This window comes from Siniperca chuatsi, linkage group LG22 (genome assembly GCF_020085105.1).
Source record: "Siniperca chuatsi isolate FFG_IHB_CAS linkage group LG22, ASM2008510v1, whole genome shotgun sequence".
NCBI classification, from domain to species: domain Eukaryota; kingdom Metazoa; phylum Chordata; class Actinopteri; order Centrarchiformes; family Sinipercidae; genus Siniperca; species Siniperca chuatsi.
This window is the reverse complement of record NC_058063.1, coordinates 4,060,169-4,087,612: the sequence shown is the minus strand read 5'-3', so window position 1 is coordinate 4,087,612 and position 27,444 is coordinate 4,060,169. Positions and strand designations below refer to the sequence as shown.

Genomic DNA, 27,444 nt, shown 5'->3' with positions numbered 1-27,444 from the left:
GCCATTAAAAATGTTTAAAAATGTATAATAATTATGATGTTAAAAGGTTAACATTAATAAAAGAATTGTCTAAAATATACCACCTTAAAATAATGTTTGGGACGAACTGCGAGCCAGGTCTTATCACCCAACATGTTGGATCTCAGTAATGGTCTTGTGGCTGAATGCGAGCAAATCTTTGCAGCCAGGTTCAACATCTGGTGGAAAGGTTTTCCAGAAGAGTGGAGACTGCTATAGCAGCAGATTAATGGTTTTGGAATGAGGTGTTCAACTATTACAAATGGCTGTAATGTTCAGGTGTCACCAAGTAGCCACCAAGACATACATTAAAAATGAAATAAGATGTTGAGAGCTTATCTTTTTATGAGACAAATGTATCCACTTTTCTTTACAGTTTACAATTTCCTTGGAGGCAGCATTTAGTAGGCCACTGAAGAAGTGCAGCTTAAGGCACATTGACATTAATTTCAACATTCAGACATGGAAGTTGCTGAATCAAATTAATGTATTGATTCATTGTATTTTCATTCACCAGCCAAAATTCCTTTAGAGGCAAATGCCATTGTAGTGACTGTTAAGAGGGACATTACCAACACAATGAAACAATGTTAATGTCTCCTGGCTGTGTGTACGTGCTGCTCCAGCAGAGCTGCTGTCACTAAGTCAAGTACAGAAGGAGTGACGATTACTTGGCAGAGCAGGGCTCTGACTGGCTGCCACGTGCTGCTTCCTACAGCTCGGAAATGTGATATTAGAGCTGCTGTCACACTGTCACAGCCAGATACTGAGAGAGAAATATATCCAGGCAGACTGGGATACTGTCAGAGAGCCAACACAGACACCACCAGCTCCACCCACTGCAATCAACAGATCTCACTCACCTGAGTACTGATTACACACCTGCCATTAATCACCAACCCCACACTATAAAGTCACACTCCCCCGGTTCACTCAATGTCTGGTCTCAAACCTAATATGAGATATTACCCGACCGCAGTATCACCTGAAGAATCCCCTAGGACTTTGGACTCCATTCTACCGTCGTGTGTGTTTTCAACTCCTGGCTCTCCTGTTTCCCGTCTCCTCCAGTGGACTGAACTACCTACTCTACATCAGATAAGACTCATAGACTTTCCTAGCTCCAGCCCCTCGTCTCCACAGTCATTGCTTTACCCAGTACTCTGTCTTGCTTCTCAAATAAATCCCTTGTCATTGTACTAACCTCTGTGTCCCGTGTCTACCTGCTGACAGAAGACCAGACCTTTAAAACCATCTGGAGATGGAGCGCTCCGCTCCCCCGACAGATAATCCATACGAAGGGTTGGTCAGCGCCCTTCGTGCGGCTCTGTCTCCGGACCCACACCCACATTCCCATGGCCCTTCCTCCCAGCTATTCGGGTGAGGCGGTAGGATGTAGCGGTTTCCTGCTTCAAGTTTCTCTATACATCGAGATGCACTCTCTCTGGCTGTCTCCGACCAGCTCTTCCGCTTACGTCAGGGAAATTCTTCGGCGAGTGACTACACTCTACAGTTCCACACGCTAGCGGCTGCTAGCGGATGGAATGAGGCTGCACTGATGACAGCTTATCGCCAAGGTTTGAATTCCCAACTCCGTAAAAAATTGGTCATCTACGAAAACAGCATTGGACTTGAGAACTTCATACAGAAAACTGTGAAAATCGCTCAGTTACTTACCGCATCCCAGCCAGAAGAAACCGCTCATTCACTGCTCTCACCCGAAGCCTGTCCTCCAGTACAAGAGCCCATGCAGGTTGACACCCACAGGCTCTCTCCCCAGGAACGAGCACTCTGTTTGAACCAGGGCCGGTGCCTGTATTGCGGGGCTAGATCAGGGTATGCCCAATCCGTCTGCCACGTCCTGCGGTGAGTACCATTTCCAGTTCTCCCACCATTTCTAAATGAACCCTTCTAGAAATTCAATTACTCACCCCCCATTCTGTCATTGCAGTACGAGCCCTCCTCGACTCGGGCTCCTCAGGCAACTTCATCTCCCCGTCGTTATTAAAACGACTAGAGTTACCGTTTCTACCCCATGCTGAATTAAAGGTTCAAACCATCCAGGGAAAATCGCTGGGACGTGGTAGAGAGAAATATCAATCACCATCCATCACCCTATGTGTCGGTTGTCTGCACAGAGAACAGATCTCCTTCCTGGTACTGGAGGAACCCACCGTATCATCCTGAGACGCCCATGGCTCGCTCAACACTCTCCGGAAGTCAGATGGGAGTCCAGCGAGATTCTGCGGTGGAGTCCAGCCTGCCTTCGACAGTGTGTCTCCTCGGTTCCCAAACCTCCGGTCAGTCACTCCCTCGTCCAGGTACATTCCACCCGTGTGGAGAGTCCTGATCCACCGCCAGGTCTCGACATCCCATCTGACTATGTGGCGTTCCAGGATGTCTTCAGCAAACTGGCAGCCACCCTCTTACCACCACATCGGCCATGGGACTGTGCCATTGACCTGCTGCCTGGGGCTACACCGCCAAAAGGACGTGTGAAGCCCCAGCCTCGAGCTTCTTCTTCGTGGGTAAGAAGGACGGTGGCTTGCGGCCCTGCATCGATTACCGGACCCTCAACAGCCAAACTGTCAAGCTCCCCTATCCTCTTCATCGAGGAACTCCGTGGGGCTCGCATCTTCACCAAGTTGGATCTGCGGAGTGCCTACAACCTCGTTCGTATCCGTGAGGGGGACGAATGGAAGATGACGTTCATCACTCCTTCGGGCCACTACGAATACCTGGTGATGCCGTACGGACTGTCCAATGCTCCAGCCGTCTTCCAGGGCTTCATGAACGAGGTGTTCCGGGAGTATCTCCATTGCTTTGTGATCATCTACATCGATGATATCCTCATTTACTCCTTGGGACATGGCACCATGTCACGCAGGTTCTCCAACAGCTCCAGAAACATCAACTCTATCTGAAACTTGAGAAGTGCGAGTTCCATCGCCCCACGGTCCAGTTCCTCGGGTACATCGTCAGCGCAGAGGGCATTCATATGGACCAGGGGAAGATCCAAGCCATCCAGAACTGGCCACTTCCTCAAACAGTAAAGGAACTCCAATGTTTTCTAGGGTTTGCAAACTTCTATCGCAGATTCATTAAGAGCTTCAGAAGGTGGAGGAGGCAGGCACTTTGCACCACGTCTGTCCTTACAGGCTACAGTCCAGTGCTCCGGTTGGCGTGAGGTCGAACTCACCGGAGCCTTCTCACCACCCCCGCCGGTGAGTGACTGTGAATCCACTGGGGCTCGGCACGGAGTAGAAATGGCCATGGCTTTGGGCTTTGCACCCATGAGAAGCCACGGATCTTCAGGCTTAGCTGAAATGGCTTCATGCTCCGGGGCGCCAGTGATGATGGAGCCGAGCCACGGAAGAGTGGGATCATTGTCCAGTGCTGGAGTGGAGCAGTCAGGGGAGTGAGAAGGGATGGTCGCAATCCGGCTGCCGCAGCCAGAGGGCTGAGGTCTGCAAGGTGTTTTGCCTGGGCCGAGACGACAGTGGAGAACTCCAGGATGAGCTTGTCTTTTTCTCTGAGCTCGGCTTCCAGACAGGCGATACTTTTCCTCAGCTTTGAGACGGTAAGGTGACAAGATCCACACTCAGCCATCAGGCTATCATTTAGTCCGTGAGAGTGCTTCGAAGTCCACAGTTAAGTCCATAAAAGTGCTACAAGCTTAAAAACCTTGGTAAAAGCGACCGGCTAGCCTAGCCGCCGGGCTAAAAACAAAACTAACTAAGCTAGCAGCAGTGGAGGCAGTCCGGTAAACCACGTCGAGTTGCAGCCAGCTTAAAATCACTTAAGATTCACATGTCCGATGACTGAAAACTTTTTCCAAGTTAAAACATATAGGTAAAGCAGTGGCCAGGAAAGCAGTGTAGCATAGAAAACTTGGCTTAAAAACTCAATAAAATATCAATTTATGATAGTTTAAGATTAAGTTTTTTGTGTAGCACACAGATGTCCATCTGTCTTGTTTTAGATATGTTGCCTTAATTTCAAGCATTTTACCCTAAAAATCATTTGCAAATCCATACATAAGGCTTAAAGATGCAGTTTGTATAAGAAAATCATTATTTTGATTATTTATAGTTCATAGGAATTAAATGTATCTCTGTTTAGCTGTCTGTCTGTGTACCGTTTAATATCTATATTGAAATCGCTACACGTTATTCTCCAGCATGATTGCATTTACCCACTGTTTTATTCATGTGTGATAAACAAAATGCCAACATGTGGGTTCATCAACACTGATGCCATTAAAATGTTTGTTAAACATTTTGTGTTGGTGATCTCTTAACTTTTAATCTAGCATCATCATCAGGTCAACATTTTAATTTGTTGTTCATGAGAAAATACGTGCAAAGCTAATGACATTCCCATCAGCCTTAGCTGTACTTTGTGTTTAGTACTAACTAGCAATTGCTAACACGCTAAACTAAGATGACGAACATGGTAAACATTACCTGCTAACATCAGCATGTTAGCAGTGTCAATGTGACCATGTTAACATGTTAAAGTTAGCTACTAGCATGGCTCTAGACTCTTAGTCTTGTTTAAATGTAAGACAAAATGTCAAAAATTTAACTTCTGGTCTTTCGTTTGGTATTTTGACCAAAATAGTTACTAGACTTGTTTTGTATGGCAGAATACAGGAAACAAACAATATTTAATTGTACTTTGTTACATGAGAACTTGAAACTGAGCTCATTAGGATTAAATTTTCTTTGTGTTTTTTCCTGATACCTCAGTGCATCAGTGTGATGAATATACCCCCATGTATTCACCTCTCATCAACTGTGTGAAGCCATCAGTAAGGACCATCAAAGTATGGCCTGTGGGGGTAGACTCCATACTCCAGACAGGTTTCAACACACAGATTGGAGTATGTTTGCCTCTCAGGCCACCTGTGGCTCTCATTTGGACATAGACAGCTACACTTCCTCTGTACTGGACTACATCATCATCACCATAGACAGTGTTACAACTCAGAAGCAGATCACTACATACCCAAATCAGAAGCCATGGATGAACAAGGAGGTGCGCCTCCTGTTGAAGGCACGCAACACTGCCTTCAGATCAGGTGATGCACAGGCCTACAGCACTTCCACGGCAAATCTGAAAGGGGGCATCAAAAAGGCCAAGCACTGCTACAAGCTAAAGTTAGATGAGCATGTTTCCAACTCTGACCCTCAACGCATGTCCCATGGCAGGGCATCCAGGCCATCAGCAACTACAAACCCAGACACTCCACCCCCATAGCCACAGATGTCTCCTTCCTGAACGAGCTTAACGACTTTTATGCTCGCTTTAAGAGAGACAATAGCGAAACTGCCCCCAAGCTCACACCCTCAGCTGACCACCCGACCATCGCACTCACCTCCACAGAAGTCTACACTGCACTGAGCCGGATCAACGTGTGCAAGGCTGCTCGACCAGACGGCATCCCCGGTCACGTACTCAAGGCATGTGCAGAGCAGCATGCTGGGGTCTTTACAGATATTTTCAACCTGTCCCTCGCCCAAGCAGCTGCACCAGCATGCTTTAAATCCACCTCCATTGTGCCAGTGCCGAAACACTCTAGTCCAACGTGCCTGAACGATTACCGCCCTGTAACACCTATTGTTATGAAGTGCTTTGAGCGGCCGGTCCTGGCACACCTAAAGGACTTCCTCCCATCCACACTGGACCCATACCAGTTTGCCTACCGCAGCAATAGGAGCACAGAGGATGCAGTCTCCATGGCACTGCACTCACACACTTGGACAATAAGAACACTTATGCACGAATGCTGTTTGTTGACTACACTGTCATCCCTTCCAAGTTAATCACCAAACTTGGAAACCTGGGCATTAACACCTCCATTTGCAATTGGATTATGTACTTGCTGACAAACAGACCTCAGCTTGTTAGGTCAGGCCACAACTGCTCCACCACCATCACACTCAACACTGGCGTACCACAGGGCTGTGTGCTGCACCCCTTCCTCTACTCCCTCTTCACACTCGACTGCAGGCCTGCGCATGGATCGAATGCCATCATCAAGTTTGCAGACAATACTACAGTGATTGGTCTCATCAGCAACAATGATGAGACCGCCTACAGGGAGAAGGTCCAGCATCTGGCTACATGGTGCTCAGACAATAATTTGCTCCTTAACACCTCCAAGACAAAGGAACTCATTGTGGACTTCAGGAAGGAGAGAGGAGGCACACATGACCCCATCCACATTAACGAGATGGCTGTTGAGCGTGTCTCCAGCTTCAAGTTCCTGGGGACCCATATATTGGAGAACCTGTCCTGGACCACCAACACCTCCTGCCTGGTCAAGAAGGGTCACCAGCACCTCTTCTTCTTGAGGACACTGAAGAAGAACCAACTGTCCTCAGCTATCCTGGTGAACTTCTATCGCTGCACAGTAGAGAGCATCCTAACCAACTGTGTCGCAGTCTGGTATTGGAACTGCTCTGCTGCAGAGCGCAAGGCACTGGAGACTCCACTTCCAGCCATTGAGGACATCCAGAGGAAACGCTGTCTGCGTTGAGCCCGCAGCATTCTTAAGGACTCCTCTCACCCTGCCCAGAGACTGTTTTCCGGCAGGCGCCTCAGGTGCCTCCAGACAAGGACCAGCAGACTGAGAAACAGCTTTTTTCCCAGAGCTGTCTTCCTACTGAACTCTGCCCCCCGCCGATTCCACTGTCCCCTCATATATCTGAACTTAAATGCTGCTATATTGTTTTTGCTGCTGCTAAATAGTTTTTGCTACATGTACCACATGTTCATTTGGACAACCGGACTATTTATTTATACATATACTGCATCATTTGCACTCCTATACCGCATCATTTGCACTCCAGTACTATGTACTGAATACTGCAATAACTCATCTACTGCACTGTTAACTATTTCCATAAATTGCACTACTTTATATTCATTGCACTACTGTTCTGCCCAGTCCAATTCATTATTGTACATATCGATCAGTATACTTCTGTTTATAGTATTGCCATCTGTATATAATGTCCATAGTACCACTTGTAAAATATTTTCATAATACTGCTCTATCCTGCATTTATGCACACACTTTATATCCTGCACTTGCTTATTGCACTTCTGGTTAGACCTAAACTGCATTTCGTTGCCTTGTACTTGTACATACGTAATGACAATAAATCAGATCTGACCCCTTATAATGGTGAAATACAGACATAGTGTATGTTGAGAGATAGAGGTAGATTAATACATGTATTGTTACAGTTGCAGGTGAATTGTGAAGTAGCACCTGCATGCCAGAGGCACACACATGCAGATAGACAGAAACCCAGACAGTGAGCGTGTAGAACAGAGCTAGATTACTCTTGATGAATTATTGATGATCAATATTGAACTGTGACCATGACACACACACGCACACGCACACGCACACGCACACGCACACGCACAGAGAGTGGAGTCTGAAGTCTATTTGCTCTCATTCTCTCAGCCCTATTTTTATATTCCACACAATAAGCCTGTGTGTTTTGCCACCACAAAAGCCATATTTGTTATAAGAGGAACACAGGAGTTTGATGATCACATTACAAACCTCAAATGCCACACTGGAACATTCTGATCTCAGGTTCAGCATAGGGATCACAGAGGTATGATAGCACAAACACAAACACACACACCCACCCACCCTCAGTTCAAAAGACACTTAATACTAGCTGTGGGAATGGGCTAAGTGGCCGCACTGACTGACCACGCACTTAGAATTTATGCCTGAGAGAGGCTCCCATTACCTTTCTGGGCCTGAGAAACATCACTATCACTGGTCATGCACACACACACACACACACACACACATACACACACACACACACACACATTACACAGTCAATAGAAGCATGCACATGGCTGGAAACAGGTGACTGTGACTTGTAGTGACATGTGTCTTCATGTGCTTTCCTATATTTATGTATGTGTATTATAGTTTTATGTACATGTAAATGACACCTACACCAGAGGGGTCTTGCTGTTGATGATGTGTGTAAGAGAAAAACACACTGCTGGTGTCTCCTTTCCTCCCTTCCTCCCGCTGAAAAGTTGTTTTGAGTTTTTGTATTTCGATTTTGAGCTCTTTTAGTCATTAGAAAGTACAAGGAGGGGTCAGGCATACATAAGTTTTGCATTACAGTAACCCTGTTCAATTCTGAATAATGTAGCATTTAAATTTGTTCAAGACCTTGTATGACCATAATGATGGTTTAAGACATTCTGAGGCATGTAAGGACCTGAAGACACCCTGAACATTGTGTACAAGTCCCACTGATGTTAAGGTTAGGGTTAGAAATGCAATTAATTAAAAAATGGAAAACAGACACTGAGTGAAGGATCTCAAATATAGGTATGTATATGTTAATTTACCTCTCCCCACTTCTTAGTTATCTACATGTTATTTCAAGTGTTATTAAATGTGACAAATGCGGATAAAAGCTAAAAACACTAGAGGTGGATGCTGAGGTGGCGGTGGGGATGTTTATATTCTAGTGTGCACTAAGTGCACGTCAGCCAACTTCAGCGCATTCAGAATGTTGCTGTCAAACCCTGTCGACTTTCTTACTTACACACACTTGGCCAGTCACTGTGTGAAGTGGGCATGACTATTAGATTGCCTGTTTTGAAATGTTACAAGAATTGTCGGACACAGCCCCACAATTCCAATGTCAGAAATGGGGTTTCAAAAGCTGTTCGACATGCCGACAAGCAACAGTTGTTGGAAGCATACTGGGGCCTTTACTACGCACCAAAAAGCTGGAACAAACTTCTAGAAGATATAAGACTTCTCCTGACTTTGACTACCTTTAAATCCAGTTTAAAAAACCTTTATGTTCTCTACGGCCTTTGACTAAATACATGATCCACCTTTTACTCCCATACTGAACTACCTTATAATATCTAATACCTAATATCTGTATTTCTTATTTAATATTTTTAAAGCAATATATAAAGCACTTGTAATTGCCTTTGTGCATGATTGTGCTACATATATAATCTTGCCTTGCCTGTGCATATAAGCAGCAGCAGTGATAATGCACAAGAATGTATAGGCAACCTGTCAATTGTTTGGTCAGCACAAACAGAAACTTGTTTTTAGGAGACATATTGGAGGAGGTGAAAATGTCAAAAGAGTGTCACCTCAAGGTCATTTTAGAAGCTGTTTTCAATCATCAGGTGATGGTGTTTGCATGGAATTGCAGATGTTCAAATTTCCATTTTTTGAGCACTTTAAGGACTCCTCGTCCATGTTGGCTTAAAAGTTTAAGGTTAAATCTTCACTGTAACTAGCCAGCTGGGTACTTTACCTGCTTTATGAATATGCTGCTTTTCCAGCCATGTTTCCTTCACTTGAAGAGGGTATCAAGTCTTTCTGGTCATAAGACTCAAGACTAAGTGATGTCACAACACACTGCCATTAAAGTCAAAGATAACTTGCAAGTCGTGCAAGGAAACAACTGAAGAAGTAGCTAAATCATACGTCAATTAAATATGGTTTTGAACCCTACTTCCCACATCCCAGTTTCTTACTTGCAGGAGGCACAGACAAAGCAGCGGGGGTGGTAGGTCTTGCCCAGGGCGGACACCACCTCCCCCTCGATGAAGTCCTGGCAGCTGAAGCAGCGAGTCCCGTACAGTCGCTGGTAGTCCAGAGTACAGATGTATTCACCTTGCCGCACGAAGAAGCCTCCCTGGGCCAGTTCACAACCACATACTGCGATAAGGGAGGGACGAAGAGAGTGAGAGAGGAAGGGTGAAAGGGTATAGGAAGGAAAGAGGGAAAAGAGAACAGGAAAAGGGAAGGATGGACAGAAGAAGGGAAAAAAGACGAGACAGATGAATGAACACATTTAAAAACAAAAACTTTGACAATACAAATGCTTCCCCTGCAACATGAATGGCTTCAAGCTAATTCCAAATTCAAAGCCATTGTGCAAAATGTGACAAAATCTGAAGGACAAGCATCACGTTTGTTTTTCCTTTTTCATGGTTATGTCTTCTCTTAATGCAGCTAACTGACCACAGGATAGTAGCTTTTATTTATTTATTTTTAGTAACACAGGCAGGGTGGCTATAGATTATTCTATGCTGTACTATACTGTACTATATACAGTATACTATACTATACTATACTACAGTATACTATACTATACTACAGTATACTATACTATGCTATACTATTCTGTACTATAAAAGTCACATACAAAAAGAAACACACACACTCAAACACACACATTAACCTATGTACAGACATTCATTTGAAAAGTAATAAAAAGAAGGGGAGGCATTGTGGTGAGCAGAGCCAGTCAACCTGCTTTCAGAGCCAATAACATAACACTGTAAGAATGGGTGTGTTATTAACGTGTGTGTGTGTGTGTGGGTGTGTGTGTTTAAAGACTGCACTTTGTCTATTTGTCTGGTTCTTAACAATACATGACAGGAACTCCAAATCACCATCTCCTCTCGTGCACACACAATGATTACACACAGTAACCATGGCAACCACATGACATCACAGACCAGCCACAACCTCAGGGGAAACCTCGCTCTATTTTTCCACTCCTTTAAAAAAAACAATACCCCTCCTTTCTTTTCCCTCCATTCTTTCTTTCTGGAAAAAACGACATGAAAGACAAATGAGAAATGTTTGCATTGCTTGGTGTCGCGCCCTGGGACTGCTCAGTGAACTTGCACACACACACTGTCTCCAACTTGCAGGGATCTGTGAAGGTATGAGGTAAGACACATTTGTGGCATGTGAATGACATCACACACATATAACATATGCTTTTCAGGACACACACACACACACACGCGCCCTTGCAGCAATGTGAGAAGATATGAGGTGACACATGTACAAAACATGGATGAAATCACACACACCCCCAACACATACTGCAAGGACGCACACACATTCTACAGAATAGGCTCAGACACACCCAGGCACAGTTGCAGCGGTGCCGGTGGGTTCCCCAGCTCTCATTAAGGTCTCAGTGTAAACTGATGTTTTCTGCCCACTGAATCCAGTTAGATACCAACAGAGCCTATTTACTGTACGTACATCATGCAGCTTTTCAAAGGAGTTATTGCTCTACAGAGCTACCGTGAAGACCTCAAGACTGATCAGCTCAAGATGCTCATGTTTTCTCCTACAAGTTTTCGATGCCGGTGGAGATTGCTGATAGTGAAGACAGTATATAGCAAGTTGAAAAAAGACTAACACTAGGGTGATCTAGAAAAGCCATTCCCACTGATCTGCTCACTAATCCTCACACTCTATCACAAAGTAAAGAATGTTAAAACAATTATTTCAGCTGTTAATGATTGCAGGTTCAATGCACTAAACTCCTCCATTCCTCCACTCTCCTCTCTCCGTTTGTGGTGCTGGTCGTATGTTATCATTAGCTCGCACTTCTTTACAAATCAAGCACTCAGGCCATGGTTAGTCACTTAAGCCAGACCAAGTAAAACCCAGCTGGTGGTACTGTTCATCATATTTCTGACGTTTTGGTTTAGCTACTGTAGTTTCAAGCTGCGATGCTCTTGATATCAAAAAATGCTTCAGTTTGCTACTTCAAGTACCTTATAAGTCTCCATGAGCTGTGAGTCACATCCATTGCTGCTGCTGCAACTGCTGACCGTGTTGGTAAGAGCGCCAATCTACAATAACTAACTTCCCATTGTTTTCAGAACACTTGCATGCACCAGTCCTTTTCACTTCACACAGTATCTTTTTATTATCATTACACCAGGTCTCAGTGAAAATAAACAGTAATATCTGATTCATTTTACTTTCTTTACTTTTTATACAATTAGAATTTAATATTAACAAAATAACAACTCTTTACAATTTAATGTAGTTCAAATATTGGCCATCAAAACCTATATTGGTTGCACTTTGCTGTTGGATGTTCTTGTTTCAATCTGAAGTTTGTCTGCAGTACATAAAACAGCACTATATGTATCCTGAAGTTGAGGCTCAGTTGTGAGTGTAGCGTTTCATTTTCTGTAATGGTAGAAGTTGCTGTGCTGTGATGTTGCACAACTGCTAACTGAGAACATCCCTGTCATACAGCACACTGATGAAGAAGAAGCAAGGTTTACAATGTTTGTAATATTTTTCTTCAGTCTAAATTCCCATACACTAAACTGAAACTTCAGCATTTCCGGCTAGTAGCGTAACAATCCAACTCTCCCACCCTTTAATCCCTTTGATTGACATGTTGGACAACCTTTGTCCAGTATTTTCACCATTTCATTTTTTTATCAAGCCCTCACAGGGATTATAGCATGCTAATAAAACAACCACAACAATACGAGCAGGAATGTTTTCTCAGGAAGTGGACAACATACTTTCCAGCAGCTGCTACCAGCTCCCTTACATCCGGTTCAGGTATCTGGCAATCTGTCTAGAATGCAATACTGCTCTGGGATGATGGAGTAAACACCAGCAGAGTGGAAAGCTGGATGGATGAGATACATAAGTTCACCCCAAAAAGGGGGGATTCCTAAGCACTCTTGTCACTGTTTGATATAAAAGTGAAAAAATGAAAAATAAAAGGTTAAATTCAGGAAGTGTTTGAGTTTTAAAGCATTCTTTACAGCACCATATTTTTCCAACGAGGAACCATTTGAGTGTAGTTCTCTATAGAACCTTTCTAAAACCCTCTTTACAATGATGGTAAGCCAAATAGTGATAAAAAAGCAATTCCTGACATTACATAGACATCTTTTGATAACACAGTGGCTGGACTAGAATAATTCTGGAACATGGTGTGTAATTAAACTGGCCTATATAAAAGGGGCATAGTCTTGAGACATGAGACTAGGCCTCGAGTCAAACTCACAAAAATAAGGACTTGATCTGAGACTTAAAAGAAGTCAGGTCAAGTTTTGACTTAATAAAAAAATAAATTTGACAATGACAGACCTGTCTCAAATGACTTGAAACTTGTTTTGAAAGACTTAAGACTTGACTTGAGATTTGTCTTGAATTACTTTATATTTGACATCAGAAACTGACATGGACTTGTCTCCAATGACTTGAGACTTTACTTGAGATTTGCTCTGATTTGCTTTTGACTGACTTGGGACTTGACTTGGACTTGTTTTTGACTGAGTTGAGATTTAAGTTGAGACTTGCTCTGAAAGACCTGAGACTTGTCTTGTGCTCCTCTCGAATTATTTGAGACTTACTTTGATAGACTTCAGACTTAACCTGTCTAAAATGACTTGAGACTTGACTTGATTATTGTTCTGACAGACTTGAGACTTGACTTGATTCTTGTTCTGACAGACTAGAGACTTGACATGGACTTGTTTCAGATGACTTGAGACTTGACATAGACTTGTTTCAGATGACTTGAGATTGACTTGATTCTTGTTCTGTCAGACTTGAGACTTGACTTGGACTTGTTTCAGATGACTTGAAACTTGACATAGACTTGTTTCAGATGACTTGAGACTCAACTTGATTCTTGTTCTGACAGACTTGAGACTTTACTTGAGATTTGCTCTGATTTGCTTTTGACTGACTTGGGACTTGACTTGGACTTGTTTTTGACTGAGTTGAGATTTAAGTTGAGACTTGCTCTGAAAGACCTGAGACTTGTCTTGTGCTCCTCTCGAATTATTTGAGACTTACTTTGATAGACTTCAGACTTAACCTGTCTAAAATGACTTGAGACTTGACTTGATTATTGTTCTGACAGACTTGAGACTTGACTTGGACTTGTTTCAGATGACTTGAGACTTGACATAGACTTGTTTCAGATGACTTGAGACTTGATTTGTGTCTCATGACTTGAGACTTGACAAGGAGCTACATAGAGAAATAGAGAGCTGGAAGAGCCAGTTGGCACATAGACTCCTCTTCTTACTGTATTATAACTTAATTGCTTAAGCAGCTCAGCAGCTGAGCCCATATGAGCTCAAGTTGGAGCCCATTCATCATTTATAGAGCTAACACAACCAGAAAGAACTACATCCTTTGAAAAGTGATAGCAAACCCAACCATTTGATATTATTCTTTTCATCTGCAATACAGCAGCATGGCTCATATACTGCAGAGGAAGGCAAAGTTACTGGCAAACTAGCCTCTAATGCAGATTAAAAAGTGTGTCTGAGTGCATTACATAAGTGAGAGGAAGACAGAAGATGCTCTTTCAGTTTCGTCCCTCATCACTAATGGAAACCATCAAAGCTGTCTTCCTGTCATCCCTTTCTAGTTGCTTAGCTAACTGGCCTTTAGCTAGTTTATGGTACACAATCAAAGCTGTTGTAAAAAACCAAAAACCTGTTGTTTGTGGGCTACACAGAGCTATGACAAGTTCCAGTCAATAGCAAAAAGATACAGATAAATGTCAGTAGTGAAAAAATACAAGAATTTCCCACTTTTTGGTTTTAATTGAGAGTTTTGGTGTCTGAAAGGCATTCCACCCTGACTAGGATAACATTCTCAGAGTAAAAGCGAATAGTTTAACAATTCAGCAAAGCAATGGTAATGCATTAACTATGCAATACAGATACAAAAGTATCAGAATCAGCCTTGAACCCTTCGACTGAATGTTGTGTTCAAACAGCGATTTCATTATTTTGAAACCATTCCATCTCCATGACAACAGAGGGTGTGTCTGTTCACCCTGTGCTTGGGCTGTTGGAGGGTGAGATCATGATGCAGCTAATTAGTTGTTTTGTTGTGAGACTCAGCTGAGGAGAACAGAATGTGTCGGGCTACACGCCTGCAGCGAGATGAATCACAAGAGGGTTTGACCTTTTGAACTCTAGGTGTGTGGTGGGAAGGTGTATGTTTATGAATAAATCAGTGTATGTTTGGGGGCTCTTTGAGGGCAGTATACCTAATAATTTTCTGTAACGACACAACCTAGTAGCATGGAGATGTAACTTCAGAACCAGGAAAATCTTGAAGAAATAGAGCATCACTTCAACTCAATTCTACAATTCTACATAATTACAAGCAATAACAGTGCTAACAGGAATACTAGTGCTTCTCAGTTTGCCAATGTGAAGTAGGTATAAAGGTTACATTGCAGTAGGAACTCAGGAAGGCAAATTACTTCACAGGAAACTGATTACGTCCATCTCTGAAGGCTTATCTCATGCACTATGAAGCCACTTACATAATGTTAATGTACTCAGAGGCTCTCGGAGGAATTCAGTGTGCTGTTGAATCGGCTTCCTTCGCACTGGAGGATCTCTAAGCCGAGTTCTTCTTTTCCTTCAATTGCATGAAGAATTAGTGAGGAAGTTATGTGCTTGAATGGATGGATGTGCAACGAATGTTGTGATTTGTAAATAAAATATGGTGCATTTCTTTTACTCATGTACAAACAAGGTCTAGGGAGAAAAAAGTAATGGATTCAGTGGTTTGGACATGATGCAAGTAATCTAGTTGAAAGTAGGGTATCAAACCTGGATACTCCATGGTAGTAACCCAAGTCTGGCACCAAGTACTGAAAGCTAGTACTGAATGCTTAGTCAGAATTGTAATTTTTGTGTATTTATTTTTTGATTAGATTTATTTCTCATTTCTCAATATTATATTCACAAGTATGTTTTCATTGGTGTATAATCACCTGAAATTAAGAATCGTGTTTTCGTTACCTTAGAATAAGGCCTTTATATCTACAGAGGGAGCGGGTCCCCTTCCACAGAGGCCACCATGTTGTACTGCCATGTTTCTACAGTAGCTCAGAAGGGACAAACCAATCACTGGCTCTAGATTGGGCCTTTTGCATTTTTTGTGAGTTTCGCAGCCACCGTAGTTTCTCCTACACGCTTGGAAGGGGAGGGTGAGGCGAGCAGGATTCAAATAGCAGCAAACTGCAATTTCACCGCTAGATGCCACTAAATCCTACACACTGGACCTTTAAAGCTGCAATAATCAATTTTTAAAGCTGCACTAATCAATATTTTTATATGAAGAATTAATCAAATGACTGTAATGTGAAAGGAGTCGTTTGTGGTGACAAACCCACAAAGAATTTTCACCCAACTCTGCAGTTCCTCTCAGCTCTACAGAGCTTTTTAGTCTTGTTTTGGTTTTATAGCCCACAATTTTTACTGTTTTGGTTCAATCTTACTGCTCTCATCAACCTTGTTTCCAGCCGCTGCAGGCAGCTATTTAAGCAAAAAAGCTCTCATAAGCCCACTGTACACTATCTGCAGAGCACTGAACCACAGACAGACAAAGTTAGAATGACTTGTAAAGAAGGTGGCGCATTTAGTAGGTAAGGAGCCAGAGATTTTTCTGAGGAGTTGGTGGAGACCAAATCAGAGCTAAAAACAGTGTGAATATTGGACTTAAATTCACGAAGTCACCAGAAATAAAACTCCAAATGAATGTTAATTTTGCTCAGTGTCTGCTAGATGTGTGACTAGGCAATAGGCAAGGTTTGCCATTTCAGGCCATTTTATTTAGACACAGTTTTTGTAAGATTGACTGAATATCAGACAACACCTCTTTTGTTAGAGAAAAAATTTAATCAACGTAGGGTATCAAAAAAAGTATTATTTTGGTATTGTACCAAAAAAAAGCCCTATCTGACACACAGATATGCTCATTTGTGCATTGTGTGTGTGTAGGCTACTGAGCCTAGCCCTCCACTGAGGAGGAAAATATAGGATACAGCAACCTATAAATAAATGTCATGTAACAATACACAAAATTCACGGTTCGGTACGTACCTCGGTTTTAAGGTCATGGTTTGGTACGTTTTCAGTACAGTAGGAAAAAAATGTATTTTTGTCATTTATTTTGAAAAATGTTATTAAATGTTATGTAACTTTATACAGTGGCTCATCATATTGTCAATAACAAAAACTAAATAACAAATAAATATGTCAGACAGTTTGACACTCAAAGCTGCCCATCGTAACTAACTGGGAAACCGTAATGCTCCCATACAGAGGGAGGATCCTCCAGCTCTGGTCTCTCATTTGTGTTTGCTGTTCGGAGGCAGCGACACTACATGAACTAACCTGGCTAACCGGGCTAGCATGCTACAGCTGATAGACAGCAACCGGTGCGCTGTCAAAACGTTCTGGGTAAAACTCACATTCTGGAATTTCTGTTCCGTGCGCGCGAGTAGTCGACATAAATAGACTATTTTGACAGTAATAGTTTGGATCACAGGACTTACCGATCCGAGGAAGTCGCATACCGAACCCAACATCCTGTACCGAACGGTTCGGGACGAATACACGTACCACTTACACCCCTAATGTCATGTAAGAGAGATGTAAAATTTTGGGCCTAATCCAATTCAGCAGCCCTGAGCTAGCTTTGGAGAATTAAAATATACAGGCACATCTGAGAAAGCCTGTCCAGTGTGTGTGTGTGTGTGTGTGTAAAATACTTTATCTCCAAACACTACACCTCCAGAGACATTATTTACAGACATGATTTGGCAGTTCAAAAGAGGACCGAAATGCAAGACTCCAGGCAGGAGTGCTGTGTGCTTTCTGCTATGAATGTGCGACCTTGACTGCACCTCATGTTTTACAATGACTCACCATCTGTGTGTGTGTGTGTGTGGTAGGATGGGGGCTGTGGGTGGGGTGTTGTCATTCACTAGACTAATACATGACCTTGACTTCAGCCTGCTGGCATTGTTCTGACCAACTATGGGACTGTGCTTGAAAGAAAAAATATTCAAGGTTGATGCCTCTGACAGGTCAAATGGGCTCACAATGGTCCATACTCCCTCTACACTGACCTTAATTGAAAGTAGGCATCTAATGAGGCAATTAGCAGGGGAGGTCTGTCTACTGACTAAATCACTGGGCTACACTACATCTCATAACACACTTATTGTTGACTTTATTTGAATATCCTCAACTGAGGTTTTTCAGCAAGAAGTGAATCTTGTGAGGATTTATGTTGTTCATTTCTGTGTTCTGTGTTATTTACCCACTTTATTTGGAGGTAAATCCGAATTGAGCACAACTAAAATGTCTCAAATAATCCTTTAGAATAAGGCGGAACAAGAGGGAGGACATCAGATCGCACCAATTACTTCAATTATTTCCACTGTGGACCTTGATATAAAGATAGCAAAGATACAGGAGTCTTGGTGACTAAGTGACATCATACTGCCAACAACCCAACACCATATATACCTCAAATACCATCAAAGAAATCACTTCAAGTCAAACATCCATAAGTTAAATTATAAAAAATGGTAAATGGACTGTACTTGTATAGTGCCTTTCTAGTCTTCCGAACACTCAAAGCGCTTCACACTACATGTCATTCACACACACATCCATACACTGACGGCAGAGGCAGCCATGCAAGGTGCAAGGTTTCTCATCAGAAAGAGTAACTAATGATCATTCACACACACTCACACACACCGATGGCACAGCCTTCTGGAGCAATTTGGGGTTCAGCATCTTGCCCAAGGACACTTCGACATGCGGCCTGAGGGGAGCTGGTGATCGAACCTCCGATCTTCCGATTAGTGGATGACCCACTCTACCACTAAGCCACAGGCGCCTACATACGATAATAACAAGGATGATAAGTTTTCACCTATTATTTTTTACCTTCTTTTTAAAATTGTGGTGGTAACGTTCATTACACAGGAAAACTGTATGAGCACATAAGTAAGGCAAGCACGGTAGGTCAAAGTGATACCAAAAAGTTGGTCTGTAAACTGTGATGGCTATTTACAGTGGACAGTTTGGGGAATAATTTTAGCTCTCCATGACGACTGAGCAAACTCCATCCTCTAATGAAGAGCCTAAGATGCAGCTGAAAGCTTTGGAGAAACTAGGTACGCAGTATGTGGCCTGATAATTGGACTGAATTGCCTATTGGTTATTGTTTTGTTTTGCTCTAACCACTCAACAGTGAGTAATGTATTTGTCCCGCCAACATCATTTTCAGTCAACACAGAAGGTATGGTAACTGTTGCTAGCAGCAGGTAACTTAACATTTTTCACAATGATTAAAGAAATATGTCAATTTAAGAGTTGTTATTTCTGTAAATTGACTTGCAACAACCCGTACAGCGTCATTCTCCTCCATGCTGGTTGTTATTAACCTAGGTAGCTAGCTAGCTGTGTAGGAATCCCACTTATAAAGCTCTGATTGGTGGATTGTTTCTCCAACCAGCAGAAATTGCTGACAATGAGCACAACACCAGAGCATTTGAATCGTTCAACAAAACAGAGATTAAGGGGGTGATTCAGGGGTCTGGAACCAGGCTAAGTTGAGTTAAGATTATTTTGTTTAAAAAAAGTTGCTATTCGCCTTCATTTTCTCTTCTATCCTGAGGGTTTGTTTAAAACGTGTAAAATCATTCACAAACAAATCACAAAGACGGCTCGTGTTTCTTTCCCTGTCAGACTTCTTTTTAGCGATATCACCACATTCCCTGTTGTTAGTATTACCAATAGAAATAATGGCCAAAACTATGCAAATATGAATCTCTTCCAGGAAATGCAGGCTTGTACACCACCAAACCTCACTCAGCCAACAAGAGCTACTAAACTGTGTAAAGCCATCACGGTAAAGGCCGCAGTGTTTGATTGATAGGTGATCTCTGGGAAGAGCAGTACGAAACATCACAGCATTGGGGGCGACTGTGGCTTAGTGGTAGAGCGGGTCGTCCACCAATCAGCGGTTCGATCCCGGCTTCCCCCAGCCCACATGTCAAAGTGTCCTTGGGCAACCTGTGCCTTCAGTGTGTGAATGTGTGTGAATGACTAGTTACTTTGATGAGCAGTTCTGCCATCAGTGTATGAATGTGTGTTAATGGGGTGAATGTGATATGTAGTTGCAGCACTTTGAGTAGTCAGAAAGACTAGAAAGGCGCTATATAAGTACAGCCCATTTACCATTTTTACCATGAAAACTTTACACCAAAGACAGAGGCAAAAGGTTAGACAATTCCATAAGAGAGAAGTGAGATTAATCATCCACATGTATCATATGCACAATATGGCATGTACAGTATGTAAAAACTGCCCATCAAATCCTTTTAAGTGTGTGTGCATGCTTTCCCTCCCCCCCATACACGTGTGTGAGGTCTGCACGTCTGGCCCAATGACGAACACACACACACTCTCTCCTGGCTCTTTTCTGGTCAGCCTGCTTCCAAGAAGGAGACAATCCAATAGCCAACACCCTACTGAGAACATCACAACCATCTGCTATTACAGCACCACTGATCCACAAATCTGTCAAAAACTCAAAGGAAGACTGCCTGTATGAAATAGACGGAGTCACAGCTGTAATTTCAGCTTTACACACAGTAAACATTATTGTAACATTCTCCTTAGGTTTACTACTACATCTGATTTCTTAGAGTTCTACAATTATAATCTTTTTAGGTATATTGTCTACATTCCTCTGTAGGCAAGCAACATTTGGTAGAGTTTGACAGTTCATTCGAGACCTTGAAAACAGTAGTTGACAAAACAATCTCAAGTCAAGGTCCACTTACTGGCTTGTTCCACAGCTTTTGACCATATCACACGGTCTTCATCAGCAGATGGAATTTGTTCAGTTGTCATGGAACAGTAAATGTTCAAACTTTTGATTATTCTGAGCACTCTTATGACTTTTCGTCCATGTTGGCATAGAAGCTGAGCTTGAACAGTCTGAACAAACCACCACACACCATAGTATCTCAAATAATTACTACGAACATATTGGATGATGAGTCCGCATCTCACAATTTAAGTCCAACGCCAACGTTCAATGCCAGTGCAGGAAGTAGAGTGCCCTTTATGTAGAGAGGTGGAAAGTAAGGATGTGGAGTTCGGGGTGGTGGATGGGGGTGACTTTCAGTCGGGAGATCGAAGTTCATGTTCCATCATAGCTGTTCCATCAGCATAGAATCCATGGTTGAGAGAAAGTGGACCTTGAGTTGACATTGCTTTGTCAATAAAATTCTAATACTGCGTCTGTCCGAAGGCTAAGTAGTACTGACGAATCTCAGTTGACCAGGGGTGGGACTTGGTCATAATGTTGTTTTGGACCTAAAATGTCTTCAAAATGTGTTGTATATGTTGTATATTGTACAGGGAAACATTCAACAAGGACAATAACAGGCAAAAGCTGACATCTTGGATCAAATATTTGAGCAGCTACACTGAAAAACCTGTTTAGATCACACAACACTCACCATTTTTCCAAGAGGTTGATGAGTTCTGAGAATGCCATGATTAAAGTTTTCTTTCAAAAAATTATACTTGACAATACATATGAGTAATCTATGTTTTACCATAAACCAAATACTATAATATGGTAAAGAGAATCTAAGTTTGAAAATCCACCTGCTAGCTTTCAGCGCTTTTAACTTCATGTCACGGCCTTCATTCAGCAAACAGAGATAGTAGGGATAGTCATCACGCAACCTAAATCTGGACCTCCAGTCACATGATAACAACTTCGTCATATGTGGGGTGGCGATAGCAAGCACTATCTCAGTTCAAGGCTGGTCTTTGGCAATGGATATGAATGGCTGCCAACGTACTACTATTCAATGGCCGTGATCCCCTCCAAATCAATGCTGTGGTTTTGGCCTGGTTTTCTTAGACAACTTTAGTTGCTCCCAGAGTTCTCTTATCCCAAAGTCCTCAACATTTCACCGATGTAGTGTTCCCCAAAGCAGTTGGAAGTGATGTCATGAAACATCTTTGTCTTTTTCACAGAGGGGGCCCAGATAAGGATCATGACATGACACCTCAGCCAACTCCATCTGTTGAATGAAGACTGTGCTATGTGGTTGAAATCTTCAAAACCTAGTATGTGGACCTTTGAGGTGAGATTCTCTTTTCAATCTACTGTTCCCAAAGGTCAAGAATGAACATCCATGATCAAACACGAGTGAAAATCTACGGTCAGTTTTCCTCATGTATCTTTCCCTACACTTGACCGCATGTATTTCCTTTTTATGATATCAGGGTTCTGCTGGCTGTTCCTGAGTCCCGGCTCAAGACTAAAGGTGACCGGGCTTTTGCAGTAAGGGCCCCTTGGCTCTGGAATTCCCTGCGCGAGGATCTGAGGCTGCTGAATCAGTGACTTCTTTTAAATCGCTTCTCAAAACTTCAAAATCTTTTCAAAAAAAGCCTTTTATTAATTCTAGTACTCTGTTTTATTGCCAGCATATCATATCTGTTTTATTATTAGTAATTATCTTTTTTGTTGGGGGTTGTATTTTATTTTGTTTTATTTTATTTCATTGTATTGCTGTACTTTTAAATGCCTGATTGTATTTGCCTCAGTCCTGAAATGTTTTAACCCTGATTCAAACACTGATTCAAACACTGATTTTAAGGAGTAAAAGTTCAGTATCCCGAGATTCTAAGTAACATCCACCGTCTCAAGGCAGAGATGAACTGTATCTTTAAGCAGAAAGCTTGTATATATTTATTGTTTTTCCCAAATGACGTGGATGTGGCATTGAGAAGCACTTGGCAGACTACACCTACTTCATGAATAAAACTGTTTTTAGCATTATGGAGAGCAATAAAAGATCCCACTCCTGTGTTTGTGAGGGTGTGTTCTTGATTGCTTATGAATGTGGTGCGTGACAAAGAAGGGGAGTGTGCCTGAAATAAGGAGTCTTTCACCATTCCAGCTCTTATACTCTATACTATTTATCAGTTTTCATGCAGGCTTGTCGACATTCGGGTGTGACCGCATATTTTCACATTTGAGTATTCAGATACTATTTGGATGATGTGATGGCCCTTCATGAAGCAAAAACAGATTAGGGATGAAAGTCTGTCTGAGTTGGTTTGTCAGGTCATTTTGTCTGCAGCACTCTGCTATTGATGGTGTCTCGGTGTCAGCTTAAAGGCGTCTGAGAAGCAGACATAACAGGATATACAGAGACAGGCACAGTTAGCACCTAAATAAAACACACTTCCTCATCCACACAGCTTGCTGTTGATGTCAGCAACCATGAAAACAGCAATGAGTGCTCATCAGATGCTGCAAAGCTTAAAGCTGCAATGTGGGATTTTTTATCACATTAATATCACATGTTGGCAGCAGAGTAACAGTAGGTTTAACCTGAATCAATTATACTGTTTCAAAACTTTTGAACATCAATTCCATGACAACTGGGCAAACTCGAAAGTTCCAGAAGAGCTACTAAATGGACCTTGTGGTGAGATTGTTTTTTCAACAAAATATTTACCAAATTGAAAAAATTGAAATAAAAAATATTTGCATACACTTTGATGCATCTTGCTGTGATGTGAGCTTAAATTTAGTGATACCACTTTCTAACAATGCACCCTTTATGAAGGGTTTATAAGTTGTAAGTAATGTATTTCTTAATGATTAATAAATAATTTACTAATACTTCATAGTTTAGTAATAAGCCATTGATAATAATTCTCTGGCTAGCTCTTTACTTACACTATTGATAAAATACCTTATTAATTAACATAAATTAACATTAATAATTCATTATTTACAATGTATAAACCCGTTATAAACAGTGCCCTATCAGAAAGTGGTAGCAATTCAGGAGATAGTTTCCAGATAATTTGCTAGTTTTGAAAGTGGTTTTATATCAAAATCCCTCTCTTTTCTCTTCCTGTAAAAAATATTTTTTTATGACTCATCCTGAACTCGTATACAGAAACGTAATACTAAAAAAAAGTGATTTGGGGTGACCATGTCCATCATATAAATCTGCACTTGACTGTTAGCTTATGGATCTTAGCTAGCAGAGCAGCTTTCTATCGCACTATAGCTTCGTATTGCTCCGTGTTGGCTCGCTCTAACTACCATTTAATTGAGTCTTTGTTGGGTCTTGCATTTTTCCTTTCACCTTTACACAGTCCATAAACTGTACTTAGATATGTTTAACCAAATGACCACAAGCACAGAGTCAATGGGGGCCCTCATGTTATTTTAGCCCCGGGGGGCTCCAGCAGGTTAATCCAGCCATGTTTGAACAGTGCACTTAGGTGTACAGTAGCTGTTGCGAAAAACACCAAGGCTGTGTTTACTATTAGCAGCCAGAACTACCTTGATGTCAGGCCAGTGTTAAAGAGGCTAACATGAACTCACATTAATCCAGTGCTCCTCTCTGCTCGGTGTTAATTACACATGGCTAGCTGAGCGTTGACGGTTCCTCACTTCAGACCTGGCGCTGTTAGCCTGCTGGCTAACACCCAGGCTGGTTGTAATTGGCACTAATACAGCAATATAGTCTGGGGTCATGGGCTTGATTCTCTTCCAGGTTAATCTTGATATCTTTGATAGAGTGCAGTTGGTCAGAGGTGAGCTAGACCTCGACAGAGGTTTACGGTCTACAAATCAAAGACTAAAAGTGGAAGATATTTCACCTCACTTTATTATCAACTGACATCCATAAAGAATGTGCTGAAAGAAAAATCTAACTTCTAAGTGAGCACTATACTGTGTTGAACTTGGCTGCTGACACTGAGTCAGATGTCTTTTCATCTCTTTGATGTTCAGGTTTGAACTGCAGATAGAGCAATCTGATCCCCACTCAGCCTGCTATAGTTTATTTTATTTCCATCCCTGACGTTCAGATTCCTGTCAGTCCACATCTGGAGGTTTTAATAGCAAACTGCCCACCTCGAGTCCCCACCCAACGCTCGCAACGCTGGGATAATCAGCACTTTTAATAACCCAAATTAGTTGGAAATTCAAGTAATGCGGTCATGCTTTGAATTTATGGATAGGAGGAATAGCCATGCGTTTTTCTGTGTGAACTGGGTGGAGTAAGCAGCGCCCTTACATAACTCTTCTGACTGTTGTGTCTACATGGTATTGATACACCTCCTGAATGCTTAACATTAAATTAGCCAGCCCCACACTTCCTAATTAAGCAAACCAAATAACTTCATCCAGTGAAGAAAGAAAGCATGCTCTCTGTTGCTTTGATCATGTAACTGAGTAACTGTGAAATAATGACTTTCAAGCATTAGCATCCGATGAATTTGTATGTGTGACCCGAGGCTTGTAATCATCACAATTTGGTCATTTCTTTTTAAGTCAAACATAAAAGCTCCTCATGAAAAAACAAAGGCAAGGTCATTTTCTACTAATTCGGTCTCTTTATTAAGCAGTAGCAAATTAGTAAAAAGAAGTAAAAGTTGTGTTCTTGTAACAGATGTATATTAAAACAAAGTAGTGGCATGCATCGCTGTCTGCCACAATGATTTGTTTGATACTACTGTTGAGGGGGACGCCAATAATTTCCAATTGTACATATATTGGCTTTAAGTAAAATCAGTACCACTAGTATCTAAAAATACTCCATTACACCTAAAAAAAAACGTATCAAAAGTACTATGTACTTGTACTTAAAGTATCAAAAGAAAAAATACACTACACAGGTAGAATAGCCCCTGTAATATTTTAATATGCATTACTTTATTGGCTTATTATTACTGATACATAAACATGTAAGCAAAATTTTAATGTTGTAGCTGGTTGGGGTCACTTGAATCTACAAAAATGCAAAAGATAAAAGGTATTGTGTTAAATCATAATCTGTAAAGTAACTACTAACTATAGCTGTGAAATAAATGTGGTGCAGTAAAATATTTTGCTCTTAAATGTAGTAAAGTGAAGTAGTGCAACAAAAACTGTAGTTTTCTGTATGCAAGGGACATAGTACTCTCATAAGAGCCTATTGGATACAGATTTATGCTCCTCACCCAAATGTTGCTGTAATGTATATTTAGTAACGCTGCTCTTGGGGCAGAAACACTGCACTTGAGGTAGACGTTATCAACAACGGCCTATTGTATACAGAGCAGTGCTGAGCTTGGATCAGAAATTGTGCACAAGATACATTTATCACTCCCAAAATATCAGTCTACTGTAATACAAAGAATCCATGTGTCTGTTAGAATAGGGAGGTGGGGGTTATCCTAGCATTGGTGTGTTGTACACAGGACAATGCTGCTCTTGGGGAATACATTGTGCACTGTGGATGTACGTTATTCCGTTACGTTGTTACAGATGCTGCTGTACTGTATGAGCGAGGAGTGTACTGTATTTCCTGTATGCATCATGATCTTGTAGCTTTAGCCTTCTGGATAGAGTAATGATCGCAGTGCTGCTCTAGGGGCAGGCTGTGTCGTACTCAAGTACAGTACATGAGTACACATGCTCATTTACGTTCCACCACTGGGGATGGCTAACAATATATGAGCACTCCTTATATCTATAAGCTGTTTTCTAGTAGCTGCAAACATTAGCTGACCAACCGAGTGACCTCTTGTTACTCTTTTCTCCAAGAATTGAAAGCAGCTGATCAACTAAGGAGCTACAACAGTTAAAGGCTCACTCCACTTTATTATAACTTGATCCCAGATCTTCACTATTAGCTTGGTGAGTACACAATGCTGTTTTTACTGCTGGGAATAATGGCCAAAACTGTGAAAATAAGGGCCAAGTTGTAATAAACTGGAATTATCCTCTAAGATCAAACTCAAATAAGTTGATCATTAGCTGCAGTTGACTTATGTCATCATCACTAATGCATCATGGGTCTGCACATACTCTGCTGCTTCATCCCTTTTTCATAGAGAGAGATGGAGCAGGAGGAGGAGGAGTGTACAGTGTACAGACAGGGAGTCTGCTGGTCAGTGTAAGATTAAAGGCGATAAACTCCAGGAAGCTGCCGACATTGTAGCGACCCCGCTGGTAGCCTAGCAACAAGAGTGTGTGTTGACAACAACAGGGGCCCGACACAAGGCTCATGCTGAGAGTCTGGGCTGGGCGGGGCACGAACACACAATCCTATAGAGAACAGTCACATGCAAAAAGTAAAAAAAAAAAAATCCAACACACACACACACACACACATTGAACACACTCACATTTCAAGTATCTGGCACTTGCAGCCACCCACCCAGAAATACACACACACACACACACACACACACACACCCCAACCCCTTCTCACACAAAATATACACGCACAATGTAACCCACACCTATCTCTGTAATTGATTAGACCTGACTGACCCATCGGCATTGACTTTCTCAGTGAATTTCCTCTTATTGCTGAACTATCAATAACATGTATTCATTTGTAATATTACAAATGACTTTAAAATAATAGAGATTCAGTATTCGAAGTGTATTAGATTGATTGGATTGTATTAAATCCCTGCAAAATTCAATTAGATGATAGCAGTCAGTCACAATAGCTCTCCAAGCTCGCTGGCTAGCTAACTGTCAGTTAGCTAACTAGGTAACTCAAATGTTAACCAGCAATAAGTTGACACAGCTTATTTGAGATGTGTTCGTTCCATCAACTCCTGTCTCATAACTGTATGAAAACTGTGCCTCTTGTGGAGCATTTTCTACTCAGACAGAGCAGGGTTATATAGCAGTGGATGGTACAACAC

At 41.9% G+C, this 27,444-nt stretch overlaps 1 protein-coding gene across 21 annotated transcripts in view; it reads right to left on the bottom strand.

The window, feature by feature from the left end:
* Positions 1-27,444, bottom strand: part of ablim2 (actin binding LIM protein family, member 2) — a 122,285-nt gene that overhangs the window by 57,839 nt on the left and 37,002 nt on the right. For all 21 annotated transcript variants that reach the window (XR_006376457.1, XM_044183428.1, XM_044183431.1 and 18 more), the window contains exon 3: positions 9,586-9,769. Coding sequence is in view for 20 of the 21 variants with exons in the window: in XM_044183428.1 (XP_044039363.1) it covers positions 9,586-9,769 (184 nt within the window). In the remaining variant the exon portion in view is untranslated. The remainder of the gene's footprint in view (positions 1-9,585; positions 9,770-27,444) is intronic.